The following is a 19,596-nucleotide window of genomic DNA, read 5'->3' on the forward strand; positions in this document are numbered from 1 at the left end:
AAGGAAAAGGAAAAGAGTCTACATGTACAAAAGCATGTATAAACAAGTCTGGTATATGATTATGATGGAATCTCTCACACACACACACATACACACACATACACACACACACACACACACATTTTCACCTTTTATTTCTAGTGACATGGCTAATATGGAAACACATTTTACATAATTTTACATGTATAACTGACATCATGTTGCTGGACAGACATACTTTGAAATTCAAAATTTTAAAAAATAATCTTAAAAATAAATGAAAAAATTTCATAGCCATCAGTTGTAATAAAACTGAGTTACCTGGATGTCTTAAATTTTTCTATACTGAATCCTATTGTTGGAACTATGTCTTGAGTTTGAGCCTATGAAAGAAAAAAAGTAAAGTTATAAAAATTTCAACTACCTGAGACTTTTTCTTAAGTTACAACAAAATATTCAATTTTAATAACATCTACCTTAACAAATCATATTAGCTAAGTAAAAATTATCTTTTGAATAGTTGTTTTTATAGGTACCTTATAGTAGTTTATGTCTAATATTTGCTCATCTAAGTAGCATTTTTATTTTGAGTTTGAATCAACATATCCTATCCCAAGCAGTAGAAATGGGAAACATAGCTTTTTTAGTATCACTGCAGGTACAACTATTATGAGCTGTTTCTTATGGTAAAAACGTCTCCAAACCTGATTTTCTTAACATAAATTTCTTTATTACAAAAAAAGAAAACCTTTCATCCTACCAATCCATAAATTACAATAATACTTTCATTATTAAAAGAAAATACTCTATATAAATCTGCTTGTAAGGAGAACCTTACAGTCACACATCATGGTCAGACACTTTAAAAAAATCACGTTTTCAAAAAACAAAGCAACAAGAACAAAAAATTTTGCAGGATTATAATATATAAAAATGTACTGAACAGCTATGTCAGACTTCTGATTTTGTGAATTCAGGATTAAATTCGGTATTATGAATGTATTGGTCAAACCAGCCATTATTCAAACTCTGAGGCTTTTCCCCCCTAATATTAAGAAGCAACAATTAAGAGTTATTTCATGAATTTTAAAGTGAAATTATTTGAGCTAATAATGGTATGGTAGGGAAAGCAGAAAAAAAAAGGTGGGGAGGGGGATTTTTACTTTAAAAAAAAAGGAAGATCAATTTATCTCTAAGTTACAGGGAGAAAAGAGAGCAGTAAGATGCCTATTCCTCAATTACATTCTCAAAAAACCCAACTACTTTCTCCTAAAATCTGCTTTAAAATGTCATCAAATGCTTTAGTCAAAATTTAACTGAAAAGACTATTCTGAATTCTATGATGCTGAAAAAAGTGCTGTAATTATGAAGATTTTGATCTTGTATAGACCTTGTATAGCAGCATATAGTATACTAGATTAATGTAAAAATTATCCTATGTATTTTACTTGCAACATATTTTATTAATAGCAACATTAACAAAAGCTTACATTTATAATTTCTATAGAATTATTTTGACTGAAAAATGCTTTATATATGAGTGGGAAAAGCATTAAGTGTCTATTATTTTCAAAGCACATGCACTACATATTCCACTTTTTCCATAATAACTCTGAGACAAAAACCACTAATAATACAGAGAAAATAAAATAGAAATTACATGCTTATCTTTAAATATTTTCTTTCAGTTTGGTCAGCCATTTATCATTAGTAGGTCCTTTTATAATACTAAGAACTCTATTCAAAGCAAAGCAAAACAAAGCAAACAGAACTCAGAAAAGCTTGTCCCTTGGTATCTTAAGAGTTTCCTAAGCATTAAGAAAATATAAAAACAATTATTAAGAACAACGCTTTTAATTTGTTTCTTTACTATACATTTATCATTCTGTAGTGTTGTGGTTCTAAAAACCATACATATTAGGTTACCTTTTACATGCAATTAACTTTTAAAAATAAAATTCCGGAGTTATTAATGAAATTCTGCATTTTTTCTTGATACTTTGAAAGATCCATGATTTTACTGAACTCTATCAATAATGAACAACCATTAAACAACTTACTATGTGCCAGGCACCAGAGATACAAAGAAAATCACACACATCTTTATATCTAGTTTACATTATATTGAATATAAAAGCAGATGGCAACCTCTCTGTGCTCTCCCCTGTTAAAAGTTTCAAATTAAAAAAAAATGAAAATGAATCATTCAAACTGTATCTTATTATAGCTTATAATATGTTTTCACATTAGAATAGCAGATGATGAGTCAAAAGATCTAGGTTTTAGTCCTGGTTCCTCTTTATTAACCATGAAAAAAGCAGAGACAACATGTTGGAATAACAGAAAACATTCCAGTGGCTCTCCTCCACAAATTCCTCCAAACAGAACTAGAAAATGCACTAGACTGAATTCTGATGAGGAAATCTGAACCAAGTCACAGAGAGTTATTTGTCCAGCCCAGCTAGGCATAAGGAAGCAGGGACGTCTGTGGACTGTGGGATTTAGAGAGGGTTGGAAGCACACTCTGCAGACACTGTAAAAAGAGAAGTTTTGAATCATCATTAAGATACTCAGACCATACTGGGGCTCTGTCAGATTCATACTAGGGCACTACAATGACAACAGCTACCAGCTGGCAGCTTTGGAGTTCATTATGCATTCTTGGACAAAAATGTAGGGTGGAATAAGAAGGAGGCCTCCCCAGGTAGGGAGATCCTGTCAACCAATCAATTAACATTTATTAAGTGCCTACTATGTGTCAGGCATTATATTAAGTGCTGAGCATAAAAAAGAGGCAAAAGCAGTTTTTGTCCTTTTAAAGAGCTTACATCTAATGGGGGAGACAACATGTAAACAGATTTACACACACACAAATACATATAAATTAAGTTTTGTTCATGATAAACTGGAGATGATTAACAGGGGAGAAACACTACAATTAAGAGGGGTTGGAAAGGCTTTAAGTAAAAGATGGGATTTTAATTGGGACTTAAAAGAAAGTCAGTAGGTTAGAGGTAAGGAAGGAAAGCATTCCAGAAATAGCAGGAGAAAATGCCCAGAACTGAGAAAGGGACTATTGTTCATGGAATAGCCAAGAAGCCAGTGTCACTGGGTTGAAGAGTACGTGTCACAAATAACAAGTAAGAAGAGGCTAAGTTATGAAAGTCTTTTAGTAGTCAAACTGGAGTTTGCTCCTTGAAAGGTCAGAGGGAGACACTGGAGTTTTTTGGGTTTAAGGATGACATGTCATGGACCTGTGCTTTAGGAAAATTCCTTTAATGGCTGAAAAGATGGATTGAAATGAGGGGAGACTTGCAACAGGCACACCCAGCAGTAGATTATTACAATAATCCAGGCATGAGGGTGTAAAGTCTGGGCTAGCTCCCTGGAGGCCTGAGAACAGCTGGATAAGTAAAAGTCCTTGGTCTTCAAGGGGAGAAGTGAAGAAGACAAACTGCCACAAGCTCGCCACCAACCTCCCTTCTCTTGGTCCTGGCTGCACAAAGTGAACTTCTCTTGCCTCTCTCAGTCCACCCCTTAGTCCTTACCTACAATTATCTGTATACACCAAACATCAAGCCAGCATGGAACAGTGAGAAGGGCCATTTTTCCAAACATGTGCTAATAGAATCTTTGTCCAATAGATAGCCTTAAATGCTCGTTTTCTCATTCAAGCACACCTTTTAAGAGTTTCAGCCCTTTACATCTCCCGCTTTCTTTTCTTTTAGAACACAGGTGGTCACACCAACCCCAAAAAGGAAGTGATCACACCCTCCCTTACATCTCAGGAAAGGAGGTGAAAACATCAAAAAGGAGACGATCACTCCCCCCCCTTTAAGCACACCTTTTAAGAGGTTCAGCCCTTTATATCTTCCACTTTTTTTTTGCTTTAGAATACAGGTGGTCACTGCATCCCTGACTTCTCAGGGAGGTGAGAACACCAAAAAGGAGGTGATCATCCCCTCCCTGACTTCTCAGGAAGAGAGATGAAAAGCACCAAAGGGAAGTGGGGAATCAAGCCAGATATTATTAGCGGGTTTCTGGCTGAAGGATCTTATTAGAAACAGGTATGCACAAACCCATCAGCATGGGCAGTATTACACAAGCACATAGCAATAAAGCACAGGCTAGTAGTGATGCAGGCTCAATGTGGTGTAACAAACATGAATTGTACATGTAAGTAGTGATATAACAAACAATATGAATCAACATGGTGTAAAAGATTTCCAGAAGTCCTAGAAGAAGGGTATATAAATAACAATCAGACATACATTTCCTTCAGCAGCCAAGAGATAATCCAAAATCAATCTATTGTCCATTATTTCATGTGTCAGGAAATCCAAGGATCCCCGCAAGTTTTTGAAGTCCAGTAACAGTATTTTAATGTGTTAGGGAATCCAATGATTCCTGCAGATTTTGAAGTCTTACAAAAATCTTATCATGTCTCTGAGAATTCAATGATTCATGAAGGTTTTCAAGTCCTATTATAGTCATATCATGTCTCAGAGAATCCAATGATCCCTGAGGGTTTTGAAGCCCTGCATCAGTCTCATTAATAATTTTGATGTCCATCAGTCAATCACCATAACTTCCAGGCTATTTCAATGGTGGGCACAATCAGCGATAGAACCACCCGATGTTTCTTGGGTCTTCTCCTTCATTTCAAGGGTCTGCTTCATCTCTCGCTGATGGACAAGGTGAATACAGCTCGTTGGCATCCATCTGATTCCTTCTCCATCTGTAGAAATACAAGCAAACACTCTCTCCCAAGTAGTTGATCTATCTGGTCTCTTCCATTCACCACTTTTTGGATCTCTACACGTTACCTGGCAATTATCTAAAGATAGTGGAGCTGCTTGGACTGGGCACTGCCCTTCCAGTGGGTTATAAAACCTGTCTGCTGGAGTCAATGTATCTTTGTCAAAAATCAAGAAGTTAATAGTATAAAGAGCTAAATTTAGAAGTTCCCTGGGATTACCTGTGGCTCTCCATTTCTTTTGTTTTTGGAGGAGCATCTTAATATCTCTGTTTCTCCTCTCTACTATTGCTTGTCCTTGAGGATTAAAGGGTATGCCAGGAATGTGTAAAATCTTATACTGTGCATGAAAGTGTGCAAAATGTTTAGAAGTATATGCGGGTCCATTATCTGTTTTTATTGCTTGTGACACAACCATAATTGCAAATGCTTGTATAAGGAATTTAGGGATCACTCAGGCTGTCTCTTTTGTTGTTGGTATTGCAAAAGTGAATCCTGAAAAGGTTTCTACCACAACATGGATAAAAGGCAGACGACCAAAAGATTTATAATGGGTCACATTTATTTGCCAAATTTCATTGGGTCTCAAAGCATGAGCAATTCTTCCCTGGAGGAAGTGTAGGAGCGTGGAAAGGAAGGCAAGACATACAGGCTTGCTCCTAGCTTCGTCTCTTGTTATCCCAAATTGTAAATGTAAAACTTGAGCAGCCTGGTGATATTTGGAATGAGATCCTTGGGCTTCCTGAAATTAAGGAGTATTGGCCAACATAGTTAGAAGGCACTTCCTTTGAATTACCATCAAAAATAGGACTTGGAAGTCCACTATGAGAGTGGACATGCAAGATATAAATCTTACCTTGATGCTTTCTCAGTTGCTTTTGAAGTTCCTTAAAGAGCTGATACTTGGAAGCTACAATTTTATCTGGGCTGTGGCAATTCTCTGTATCATACCTACTGAAGAGGCCAAATCAGATATTATATTTATATCTCCTAGATAATAAATAAGAGTTAGAATGATTGCATACAATTCATTCTGCTGAATGGACTGAAAAGGAGTTCTTACTACTCTCTTTATAGTTAAGTCACAAGAGTATACAGCACAAATATTATGTTTGGATGCATCTGTAAAGATAGTTGGTCCTTTAAAAGGAACTTTAAGGGGCAGCTAGGTGGCGCAGTGGATAGAGCACCAGCCTTGAATTCAGGAGGACCCAAGTTCAAATCTGGTCTCAGATACTTAACACTTCCTAGCTGTGTGACCCTGGACAAGTCACTTAATCCCAGCATCAGGAAAAAATAAATAAAAATAAAATAAAAGGAACTTTAGAAACCTTCCAGAATCCACCACCAATTATGTAATAGTCTGGTTATCTAGTATAGTGAGAGATCCGTGTATAAGATTTGAAGCTGTTGCCAATAAAATTTGCCACTCTGGGATAGTTATATAGCATACATTAATTTGTGCATTAGTATAAAAGGTGTATATCTTGTCAGATCTTATCTCAGATAATTGTACTGCTTGCTTAATGGCCTTTAATAAAATTCTATCTACAAACACTGGGTAAAGAGTAAGGCTTTGTTTTGGTTGTGCTGAGAGGTTCACCCACTCTATCACTCTCTGTCCTTGATGAAGGACTGCTGTGGGTGCCTCTTTTGTAGCAAAAGCTGATATTTCCAAGGGTTTTTGAGTGACTTTTTCAACCACATTGGATAAAGCCAATTCAACTTCTCTCAAAGCCTCTTGAGCTTCTTTTGTGAGCTGGCATGGTGAGTTTAAAGCACTATCTCCCCTTAAAATGTTATACAGTGGTTGCAATTTTTTTATTATAGCTTTTTATTTACAAGATATGGGTAATTTTTCAGCATTGACAACTGTAAAACCTTTTATTCCAATTTTTCCCCCTCCTTCCCTTCGCCCCCTCCCCCAGATGGCAGGTTGACCAATATATGTTAAATATGTTCAAATATAATGTGTACATATCCATATAGTTATTTTGCTGTACAAAAAGAATAAGACTTTGAAATAGTGTACAATTAACCTGTGAAGGAAATCACAAATGCAGGTAGACAAAAATAGAGGGATTAGGAATTATATGTAGTGGTTCATACTCATCTCCCAGGGAGGAGCTGGCTCAATTCATTACTGCTCTATTGGAACTGATTTGGTTCAACTCATTGTTGAAGAGGGCCATGTCCATCAGAATTGATCATCATATAATATTGTTGTTGAAGTATATAATGATCTCCTGGTCCTGCTCATTTCACTAAGCATCAGTTCATGTAAGTCTCTCCAGGCTTTTCTGAAATCATCCTGCTGACCATTTCTTACAGAATAATAATATTCCATAATATTCATATACCATAATTTATTCAGCCATTCTCCCAATTGATGGGCATCATTGGTTACAGTTGATAGGCAGTCAAGCCTAACACTGGATGAATCCATTAGGTATCTCCTATCAACTTCTGAAAGTCATTTAAGGTGTTTTGCTTCTCCATCCTTAAGAAAAGTTTTTGTACTGTAAGCACCTTAGGGGTATACTTCATATTCTAAATATTGAAAAGGAGAATGTCTTTGAATTTTTTTTCTGGAGCTATAAGCAATTTGTAGTTCCTTAGTGTTTCTCTGGTCTTTTGTAGACCTGCTTCTAACATTTGCTCCTCAGGTGCACATTCCAACACATCATCCATGTAATGTAATAACATTACTTTTGGAAAGGCTTTTCTTACTGGAATAAGAACAGCAGCAACATACATTTGACACTTAGTAGGGCTGCTTTTCATTTCCTGTGGCAAAACTGTCCATTCATATCTTTTATAAGGTTCAGCTAAGTTAATGCTGGGCACTGAGAAGGCAAATCTTTTCATATCCTCCTTATCTAGAGGGATAGAATAAAAACAATCCTTAATGTCTATAACAAAAAGAGGCCATTCTCTAGGCAAGTGAGTAGGAGATGGAAGTCCAGGTTGAAGAGTTCCCATACTTTCCATTTGTTCATTTACCTTTCTTAAATCAGTCAATATCCTCCATTTTCCAGATTTCTTTCTTACAACAAATACAGGAGAATTCTAAGGACTTAGAGAAAGTTGTAAGTGCCCTTGGACAAGCTGCACCTGTACTATATCTAACAAGGCCTGAATTTTATCTTTGGCTAAGGGCCACTGTTCTATCCACACTGGTGGATCAGTTTTCCATTGGATAGGAACAGGTGAAAATGTCGGCAGGCCTTCAACAGCAGCCTTGCCTAAAAAAACAAAGTACTCATTTGTAATCCTAATTGTTGTAAAATGTCTTATTTCCCACAGATTGATGGGGATTTTTTCAACTATAAAAGGAGTAAAAACTCCTGTTTTACCTTCAAAAGTCTATCTCAAAGGGGTATCACTAACTTCAACTGCTATTGATCCTCCTACGCCAGACATATAGATGTCTGCCTTAATCTTTGGCCAGTGACTGGGCCAGTTGGCACCTCTGCACCTGTGTCTACCAATCCTTCTAATGGTATGCCATTTATATATATATAGTGAGCATAGGACAGTCAGCTGTCACAGCTGCTGTCCAGAATATTCCTGGCAGCTGTCACAGCTGCTATCTAGAATATTCCTGGATTTTGTTGCTTGGAGTCAGAATCTGGGCAACTACCACCAGATTGCTTATTAGGAGTCTGTATCAGTAAACTTGATGCTACTATTTCTCCTGATTGATAAATCACGAATTGTCTACCTGTATTAGTGACTGGGATATTATTTACACATTTCCCTGTTTCCCACATCAGTGTATGGATGAACAGTTTTGTAAGTAGTCTCAGGAGGTGAAATGGTCAAACCTACTGTGCCTGGAGGCAAAGGATCTGCAGAGGAACAGATTTCACCTTTCCAGGGGGTATCTCAGTTGTCCCAGCTGCATACAACTGTATTCTCCCCAATTGTAATCCCTTTCTCCCATCAGGTTGCTTCCTGGCTGATTGATTGGTCATGTCTGGATATTGAACTTCTAAAAGCTCTCTGGGTGTAGCATTGACTGCCATCATGCCTTGGGCCCTGAGGCTGGGCTGCTCATCCCTTTTCCCTGAATCAATCTACAATTGGAGTCCTCTGCTGTATTTTGGACATGAGATTTTAGGTCTTGTTCTCCCACCCTGTTTTCTCACTCTCTCTCTATGCCAACATTGAGCTTTCAGATGCCCTACTTTACCATACTGAAAGCATTGACATGTCTCCCTGGAAGTCCCTTGCCAAAAGGGACCCTGTCTTCCCATGTCCGGATCTTGGGAAGTCTGCATCAAAGCCTGGCTATAAAAGGCATTTGTGCCAGCTATGGCACAACATCTTATGATCTCCTCTAAAGGAGCATCCTTGTGTAGTCCCACATTTGAACTTGGGTCCTCCTGAATTCAAGGCTGGTGCTCTATCCACTGCGCCACCTAGCTGCCCCTTAATAAGAGTAAATTAAGAAAATTATCTTGGTGCTCAGGCAAATAATATATGTCATAATCCTCATGTAAGCTAGCTGAGCTCCAATAGTAGGTGACAGAAAGTCATGGCAAAAAGAACACAATTAGAAAATGGTTATCATTAATTTTTCTACAGACCTCATTAGTATTTTCTTTATCAAGTTGCCTTATCATAATTTCTGTTGCTGCATTTTCACCAATAGTTCATAATGCAGCTGTCTGCAGACGTCCCACAAAATCAGAAAAGGTTCATTTGGCCCTTGTGCTATTTTTGTGAAGGCTGCTCCTTTGTCCTGTTTACCTCAGATAAAACCCCATGCTTTGACAGCAACAGAAGCAATTTGCTTATATGCTGCTATGGATAATCTGTGCTCAAATGTCTGCATAAGAACCTATACCTGTTGGTCATAGGTGATTGGAGTATTAACTCCACTTTGACTATTTCATTGGGCTTGTATCCTACAAAGCTCACTATGTTCAGAAAGCCACAACAAGTTTTTTCCAGGTTCTAAGCATGTCCCTGCTATAGATTTCCAGTCACTAGGGGTTAAGACTTCATAAGAGCCAAATTCTATAATAACATCTTAACATAAGATGATGTAGACCCATAAAGAGTGCAAGCCTTTTTAAGGTCTTTAATGATTTCTAGATCAAAAGGAGTGTATCTTCTACTTTCTTGACCTGAAGAGTTAAACTGCTGAATCACAGGATACATTTCTATTCTCAAATCAGCTGTATTCTGCCCTTCTTCTGTGGCTTTAAGTAGTGCCTTTTGCAATCTATTCATAGGAGGGGGTGACTGCTGGAGGGAGGAGCTGGTGATATTACTGCCCCTCCCACTCCTCCTTCTCCTTCCTCCACCCCCAAAGGTGAAGTTGATGGGGGGGGAGGGAGAGGGTCAAGTACCTGCTTTGGTGTAGGTGGGGTTGAAGCTGGGCTATGAGAGTGTGGATCACCATGCCCTTCAAGTTCACTTAAGTCCTCATACCCTCTGGTGATACTGCCATTAATCTGTCCTTTTTCCCTTTTTTTCCTCACACTCCCTCTTCTGGCTGTTCTTAAAACTTTTTTTTCTATAACTTGTGGGATTCTTTAAGCCAATTGTATTATGTTGTATATATAGAATGTTTCCTTAGAAATTGAATCAGGACCTTTATCATTATAGTATTCATATAGTTGATCTCCTACTAGTTTCCAATTATCTGCCTCTATTTCTTCTTCCTTGAAGAACCAAGGGGATGTGCATTCTAATGTATCCAAGAGTCCACCAATCTGCTCCCAAGTTATAAGCAAACCCTGTCTCTTGATCAACCTAAATATGCTTTCTATTGAGCTCCCTTGGGGCAGAGGTGGGGGTGGAGTTGGGGGTGGGGAAGAATTTTTTCCTAATATCTGCCCCATTTCAGTTAGAAAAGGTTACCAGTTTAGCCCTTAAACTAAGTTCCCTGTTTATCTATTAAAATACTCACCCTATTTCCTGGTCACCTGGGACTTCTTCAGTGAAATTAGGGTCCTTGGTTCACACAGGCACCAAAATGTAAAGTCCAGGCTACCTCCCTGGAGGCCTCAGGAACAGCCTGAGTCAGGAGAAGTAAAAGTCCTTGGTCTTCAGGGGGAGAAGTGAAGGAGACAGATAAACTGCCACAAGCTTGCCTTCTCTTGGTCCTGCTGCAAAGTGAAGTTTTCTTGCCTCTCTTACCTTAGCCCTTAATCCTTACCTACAATTATCTGTATAAACCAAACATTGAGCCAGCATGGAATAGTGAGAAGGGCCATTTTCCCAACATATGCTAATAGAATCATAGTCCAATAGATAATTAGTCTTAAGCGGTCGGTTGTCTGATTCAAGCACAACTTTTAAGAGTTTCAGCCCTCCTAGATAGAGGAGAGAATGGGGAATATTCAAGAAATCCTGAAAAGATGAAAATGCCAGACCTTAGCTATATATTGAATTATAAGGGGTGAGAGAGAGAAAGAAGCCCAGGATAACTCCTGGGTTGTGAGCTCAAGGGATTTGGCTCCTTACTCCTTACAGTAATAAAGAAGATAGGAGAAAGATGACGGGAGGGGATGGGTTTAGAGGAAAAATAATGACTAAAAGTTGGAATAGTGAATTGAACATTGAGTTCAAGATATCTAAAAGGCCACTGCAAGATTGATGTTAGCCAAGAGTTTGGTACAGGCTAGACAATCTAAAAGTCATCAGCATATAGATGGTAATTAAATCCATAAGAACAGATGGGATCACCAAAATAAAAGTATAGAGGGAAAAGAGAAGAGAGTCCAGGACCAAATCCTGAAGGATCCATATGGTTAGAGGATTGGATATGGATATGGATCCAGTAAAGGAGACTGAGAAGAAACATTTAGATAGGTGGGAGAACCAGGAAGAGTGGTGTTCTGAAAACTTAGTGAGAAGCTAACACCAGGGAGGAGAGAGAGAGAGAAGGTGTTAAACAAAGCCTGTAGAGAGATTAAGAAAAAGGAGAAAAGGCCATTAGATTTAGCAACTAAGAGATAATAAATAATTTTGGAGAGAGCAGTTTCAGGGGAATGACAAGATCAGAAGACAGACTATAAGGGGTTAAGAGAATGAGAGAAGGAAAAAGTTGAAACATCTATTTACTGACTTTTTCAAAGAATTTATTAACAAAGAGCAAGAGAAATAGGATGATAGTTAGCAGGAACAAAAGGATCAAATGAGGTTTTTCAAGATGGGAGCAACACAGGCATGTTTGTAAGCAGTAGGCAAAAAGCCATTTCACAGGAAGAGAGTGAAAATTAGTGATATAGTGGGGATGATGATGGCAGAATTTATTGGAAGAGATGAAATGGAATGGGATCAACTGAACTGGGTTAGCCTTGGGAAAGAATAAGACCACTTCATGTGAGACAGGGGTGAAGAAGGGAGAGAGCAACAAAATGTACCTTAGGGATACAAGGTGAAGAACAGAGAAAAATGGTCACTTTTTTCTGTAACATATGAGGCAAGGTTCTACATTGAGAGTAGAGGAAGGGAGAGCCATGGGAACTTTTAGGAGGGAAGAAAATATTTGGAAGAGTCACTGTAAAGAGTGGGAGAATAAATAGATAAAGGAGGTTGTATATACACATTTGTAGTGAACTCAGAATAGTTACGTGATTTTTTTAGAAGCACATGTATAAGAGTAAAGGTAATAGGTGATGGGAGTGATCCAAGACTGAGACTTATACAGGAATAATTGATAATATGATAAGAGGACTAGAGATTCAACAGAGGAGGTCAATGTAGAGGTAAATTGGTTCACTAAGGTGACAAGACAGAGATAATATCGAAGAGTGTTTAGTGCAAGGGAGATGGCCTGAGAGAGAATTGAGGGGTCAAAAGATTGGAGGTCACAATGTTGACAAAGACAAAGATTTGGTAAGGCAAGGAAAGGAGAGATGAAAATCAATAGATTATGTTTGGATAAGGGAATTTAAAAATTCTTCAACAGAGAGGTGATGATAAGATAAGAGAACAGCCATCTTTGTGTGTCTGAGATGAGGTAGAGTGGTAGTTCATGAGAAGTGAATAATTTGAGTGATTAGAGTGTTAGAGAGATATGTAACATGTATGATAAAGTCAAAGGGCAGAAGAAAAATTGTGAACCATATATCCTAATAATTGAGGAAGGGCTGTGACTGACAATAGGTATAAGAATTTTGACTAGATGTTAGATATAAATAACATGAACCTAAAAGGAAGAGAGGTTACTGAGTGATAGAGGTAGAGGGAAAACCTGGAAGTGGCAAAGTGTATTAAGAGGAAATTCAGTACAAGGGAACTAATGAAATAGACCAGTAGATCAGTGGAACAGATTAGATACAAAGGACAAAAAAGGGTACATCTATAGCAATCTAATCTTCGACAAACCCAAAGATACCAACATTAGGGATAAAAATTCATTATTTGGAAAAAAACTGTTGGGAAAACTGGAAATTAGTATGGCAGAAATTAGATATGGATCCACACTTAACACCATATACCAAGATAAGATCAAAAAGGGTCCATGACTTAGGCATAAAGAATGAGATAATAAATAGATTAGAGGAATAGAGGATAGTCTACCTCTCAGACCTGTAGAGGAGGAAGGAATTTATGACCAGAGGAGAACTAGAGATCATTATTGATCACAAAATAGAAGATTTTGATTATATCAAACTAAAAAGTTTCTGTACAAACAATACTAATGCAAACAAGATTAGAAGGGAAGTAACAAATTGGGAAAATATTTTTACAGTTAACTGTTCTGACAAAGGTCTCATTTCCAAAATATATAGAGAACTGACCCTAATTTATAAGAAATCAAACCATTCTCCAATTGATAAATGGTCAAAGGATATGAACAGACAATTCTCAGATAATGAAATTGAAACTATATCCACTCATATGAAAGAGTGTTCCAAATCACTACTGATTAGAGAAATGAAAATTAAGACAATTCTGAGATACCACTATACACCTGTCAGATTGGCTAAGATGACAGGAACAAATAATGATGAATGTTGGAGGGGATGTGGGAAAACTGGGACACTGATACATTGTTGGTGGAGTTGTGAAAGAATCCAGCCATTCTGGAGAGCAATTTGGAACTATGCCCAAAAAGTTATGAAACTATGCATACCCTTTGACCCAGCCGTACTACTACTAGGCTTATATCCCAAAGAAATACTAAAGAAGGGAAAAGGACCTCTATGTGCCAAAATGTTTGTGGCAGCCCTTTTCATAGTGGCTAGAAGCTGGAAGATGAATGGATGCCCATCAATGGGAGAATGGTTGGGTAAATTATGGTATATGAAGGTTATGGAATACTATTGTTCTGTAAGAAATGACCAGCAGGAGGAATACAGAGAGGCTTGGAGAGACTTACATCAACTGATGATGAGTGAAATGAATAGAACCAGAAGATCGCTGTACATTTCAATGCTGTATGAAGATATATTATGATGGAAGTGGATATCTTCAACATAAAGAAGAACCAACTCATTTCCAGTTGATCAATGATGGACAGAAATAACTACACCCAGAGATGGAACACTGGGAAGTGAATGTAAATTGTTAGCACTACTGTCTATCTACCCAGGTTACTTATACCTTCGGAATCTAATACTTAATGTGCAACAAGAAAATGGTACTTACACACATATATTGTATCTAGGTTTTACTGTAACACATGTAAAATGTATGGGATTGCCTGTCATCGGGGGGAGGGAATGGAGGGAGGGGAGAGATAATTTGGAAAAATGAATACAAGGGATAATATTATTAAAAAAATTACTCATGCACATATACTGTGAAAAAAAAATTCCAAATTAAAAAAAAAAAAAAAAAAAGAGGAAATTCAGAAGCCAGTAGTGGCAACAGTGGTGTGGTTCAGACTCCCTAAAGTTCAGGCCAGAATCTTCCTTTCAGCATCTATTATCAAAATCACAGCATGAATTCCAGGCTAAAAGGGAACCTAGAATTCTTTCTCTCTGAATCAGAAGAGCTTATTATCTGAGTGATAGTGGTAGAGTCCTACAGTGGCCTATTTTTCTATACCTTAACTCAGGTCAGGAACATGTGGACTCAAATCAAGGGGGCAGTGATAAGACAATCTTGGTTTAAACCACTCTGGAGGCACTGAAAGCTTATAGATCTCCAGCTTGTGCCTGAGTTCTGGAAGTATACAATACTCAATATCCCAAGAAAGTAGTACCTAGACCTCTTAAAACCTTCCCCTCAAAAGTACAAGCAATCCCACTCCTTACATAAAATATGAAATAAATTGGAATGATGGATGAATAACAACAAAAAAGAACCCATCATAATGAGCTATTATAGAGGCAGAGATACTCAAGACAGAAAGATAAAAGTAAATGAGTCCAAAGAAACTATAAGTAGTGCTTTAAAGAAAAATATAATCTGGGTATAAACTCAACTAAAATTTCTGAAAGAGACAAAATAAGAGGTTTTTTGTTTTTAATAAATAAAATGAGAGATCTTGTTTAAGAAAAAACTGGAAATGAAATGAGAATAGAAGAAAGGATTGGAAAGGGAATTAGGGGCTTTACATAAGAGATACAAAATCTTGCCCAAGCATCAAACTCTCTAAAAAGAGAATGAACCAAACAGAAATCAATAATTCTATTAGATAACAGAAAATATCAAAATAGTTAAGACTGAAAAAAAAAGGAAAATGTAAAGTATCAGTGGTAACAACTAATCTAGAAAACAAGCTGAAAGGAAAAAAATTAAGAATCATGGACTATTTGAACGCCATTAACAAAAAAAAATATATTATTTTTAAGATATCTTAAAACAAAATTGTTTAGACCTTTTAGAACCAGAGGACCAAGTAAAAATAGAAAGAATCCACCTTCTGGATGAAATCCTAAAATAAAAACTCCAAGAAACAGCATAACCAAAAACCAGAAGTAAAAAAATAAAATTAACTATATAATCTGTGGTTAGATGATTAATCTCTATAAAACCTTTTGTTTTCTCTTCTGGAAACTGATCATGTCTATTCCTCATAAGGGAATAAGATATCTACTACTTAAAGTATCCCTTGATACTTTAAGTGAAACTAAAGTGATAACTATGAGTATCCACTCAAAGCCCTATTTTAATTAAATACTATTGAGAATAAATGATATGTAGAGTAGGGTTTAGCCTGCTAGTCCGATGTGTTGCAAAACTGTTTAGTTTTTGAAAAGCTTTGATAAATTATTTTCCTTAAAGTTGTAGAACTATATATATATATACAGCTTGACATCTCAAAATAGATGAAATGTCAACAACCTAAAACATTTTACTTAAGTACCAACAAAGAGGTAATGAGGCACTAGTAAGGACAATAATAAATAATATATTTGAAAGTAAAGGTGATGCAAAAAAAAAAGCTTTTGAAAAATTAGCACATGATTTAAAAAATAATAGCTTTTTATTTTCAAAATATATGCAAAGATAGTTTTCAACTTTCACCCTTGCAAAACCTTGTGTTCCAAATTTTTCTATCCATTCCCCCACCCCCTCTCTTAAAAAGCAAGTAATTCAATATATGTTAAACATGTGCAATTCTTCTATACATATTTCCACAATTACAATACTACACAAAAAATCAGATCAAAAACAAACAAAAAGCAAGCAAACAACAACAAAAAAGGTGAAAATATTATGGTGCAATCTATATTCAGTCACTACAATTCTTGTTCTGGATACAGATGAGTCTTTCAATCATAAGTCTATTGGAAATGGCCTGAATCACCTCATCGTTGAAAAAAGTCACGTCCAGAATTAATCATTGCATAATTATGCTGTTGCTGTGTACAATGTTCTCTTGGTTCTACTCACTCCATTTAGCATCAGTTCATGTACGTCTCTCTAGACTTCTCTGAAATCATCCTGCTGATCATTTCTTAAAGAACAATAATATTCTGTAACATTCATAAACCATAACTGATTCAGCCATTCTCCAACATAGGCATCCACTCAGTTTCCTATTCCTTGACACTACAAAAAGGGCTACTTCAAACATTTTTGCATAAGTACTTTTTTTTTTTTTTTTTTTTTGGTTAGAAGCAATACTAAAGAAGAACATCATCAGCATAGCCATTTAAGGATAACAATGTTATAAATGAATTACCAGTGTATATTAACAGATTATAATGTTTCATTCACTATATGATTTAAGACTTTGTTTATAATATACTAATGGTCTTATTTTGCAAATTGTATTAGTTAAAGCAAGATCTGACTTTATTTTAAAGGAATGCACATAACTTTCCTTTCATATTTTAAAATGCATCTTTTGATACATTTGTCTTGAATAGCCATTCTATAATCTTGGATGCACCTTAAACCTAATAAGTGCTTCTATTTAATATCAATGTGAGCTTTAAAAAGCCCTTAACCAATCTGAGTCTCACTTTCCTCATCAATAAAATGTAGTATTGAACTAATGATTATACTTAAGTCCCTTTTAGCTCTAATCTGTGATCTGTACAAGTGGTAAATTAATACCAACAACAGTAACAACAAAACACTGTGGAATTGAGTCAATTCCCGTCAAAAAAAAAAAAAAAAAGTCTCCTAGCTATATTTGACTTAGGATTTTTATACAAGGAATATGTTAATTAATTACTTATGAAGTACATTTTTCAAATTTTGAAATAAAATTTTACTCTTGTGAAGGATATCATTGCTAACATAACAAAAACAGATTAAAAAGTGAAAAAATAGCATTGTTTTGTAAAAATTTTCTGACCCCCCCATTTCTTTCATGCTTTCCTTGTATCACAGAAGTAAGCTTAGGTTCTTAAATGCCAAATTAAGCATAGTAAAAATTCTAGAAATTCCTACTATGGTGCTAAAAATTCAGAGCATTAGCTGGCTTATGTTTACAATATCAAATGCTGAGGGATATGATCAGATGGAGTGGAATTAAGATAATAGAGTAGTTCTTTTTTTCCCTTTTTGGTATTATTTTATTCTTCATATGTGCTAAATCACAAACATTAATAAAAATAAATCATTATTTTTGTGAACTAGGCTTGATTAGGGAAAAAAAGAACTACTCTATCATCTTATTCCACCCCATTTCATCTGATCATACCCCTATAATGCTATTTTCCTACAGAGCTTTATGTGAGAGTAATGAGATAAAGAATGGAAGTATAGGTAAGAATGGATAAGTATGTCAATCATTCAAGTCTCAAAGTCTGGTGTGAGGTTAAAACCCAGATGCCTTATTTTTGTTTTTTGACCAAACCATAGGGCTAGCCGTGGCAGACTGGTTGTGATTGTCTCCCTTCAACTATTAAGTTAGTCATATATATTTTATTTTGTTTTATAAGTTCTAGAAAAAGCCCTTGTCAGATGATATGCTGCAACTGATATCAACAAGTTAGGAACCTTGTGGGCTAAATTTCTAGTTCTTGGCTCTAGCCACTTCCTTTATCATCATTGCCAATCCCCTGTTGGCAAGTGTAGTCTTCTCATAAAAAACATTCAATTTTGTCCAATCTATAGAGTTATGAGTGTGAAAATCATTTTTAATGACTGAGAATGCATTGCTCATAGAACTTCATTATGTTGGTCACTACTTCGGCACTTTCCTACTAAATCTGGTTCTTCATTAAGCAAGATAATAGGAGGAAGAGAAAATGAAACTAAAATAAACAAATTTAAGAAATTAGAGAGAATTTTTTTAAAGTAATGGTTTAAGTTAAATTGTGGTCATTTAAAAATCTTTTTTTTTTTTTTTTTTTAGCACAAAAAACTGATAGTTGGCTATATACAAAATATTTTAAGCAATAGCTTAGTAATATTTAAGTGTACTACTTTATGTCCAGTAGAGGTATTCTGCATTTATTTCAAGGTGGTATGATAGGAAAAGGAGCATTACACTAAGAGTTGGGAAATCTATATCATAATCCTGGCTTTGTTCACTGTATAGCAATAGAAACTTTGGCATCATTTAATTATGATGGGAATCAGTTTCCCAAAAAAATGAGTAGGAAAGGATAGAGCTCTTTGGATTTTGGAGTTATGACATCAAATAACATAAGAGTTCACAGTTATACATGGTAACTTTCCCTAATTACAGATAAGTGTTAAAGAAATTTAGAAAGCTACTTACATTCGAAGGTTTGAGTTTATTAATGATGGTTGTTTTGCCACTGTTATCTAGCCCAAGGCACAGAACATGAACTTCCTTCTTCTTCAGGCCAAGTAAGCCTGACAGTTTGTCCAGCAATCCCATAATGATGATTCAAATTTTCACAAACCAGCTGTGAATGCACAAATGAACACAAAACTATTATAAAAGGCAATCCAAGTATACACTGAATACATATGTGGGTCAAGAATATGAAGATTGGAGGGACAATGGAAACGGCAATGTCACTACAGTCTGTAATCAGTAAATAGAATATAAGCGGATTATAGCAAAGAAGTCTTGTCTGCAAAGCAGATTGACTGCTTATAAACCTGGGCACACAGGATAATGGATATCCTTGGAATTGCTAGACTGGTTTCATTTCAGATATAGGTATATTATATGGATCATACTCAGGACTATTTTGCAGTTTTATTACAAATTTGAAGAGGGTCTATCAGTTAACAGTGATAATTAAAGGGTTAAAATTTAGAACCTATGAAAAGTGTGATGACTGAAATAAACATACAAAAGAGGAAAAAAACTTGTTAATCATTTAAAAAATGTTCAACCTCATTAATAATAGACATAAAAATTAAAACAAAATTTTAGCAATTATCTCACATCCATCAAATTCTTAGAAATAATTAAAAACAAGAAAACAATGCTAGCTGTATTGTGGATAAAGAAGTATGTTCACACACTGACAATGTTCACACACTCAAACAGGTAGTTTTTTTTTTTT

The 19,596-nt window shown here is 35.9% G+C and overlaps 1 protein-coding gene across 9 annotated transcripts in view; it reads right to left on the reverse strand.

Annotated features, from left to right (window-relative positions):
- ARL6 (ARF like GTPase 6) overlaps positions 1-19,596 on the reverse strand; it is a 47,051-nt gene that overhangs the window by 12,577 nt on the left and 14,878 nt on the right. For 6 of the 9 annotated variants that reach the window (XM_074299842.1, XM_074299837.1, XM_074299843.1 and 3 more), the window contains 2 exons: positions 18,834-18,984; positions 301-362 (listed from right to left, as the gene is read on the reverse strand). In XM_074299842.1, coding sequence (XP_074155943.1) covers positions 301-362; positions 18,834-18,956 — 185 coding nt within the window. In that variant the 5' untranslated portion in view covers positions 18,957-18,984. Of the gene's footprint in view, positions 1-300; positions 363-4,250; positions 4,718-5,591; positions 5,860-10,658; positions 10,767-18,833; positions 18,985-19,596 lie in introns of those variants that run through there. The other 3 variants (XM_074299846.1, XM_074299845.1, XM_074299844.1) reach the window with 3 other exon arrangements.

The sequence above is a fragment of the Sminthopsis crassicaudata genome, chromosome 3 (assembly GCF_048593235.1).
Source record: "Sminthopsis crassicaudata isolate SCR6 chromosome 3, ASM4859323v1, whole genome shotgun sequence".
Taxonomy (NCBI): domain Eukaryota; kingdom Metazoa; phylum Chordata; class Mammalia; order Dasyuromorphia; family Dasyuridae; genus Sminthopsis; species Sminthopsis crassicaudata.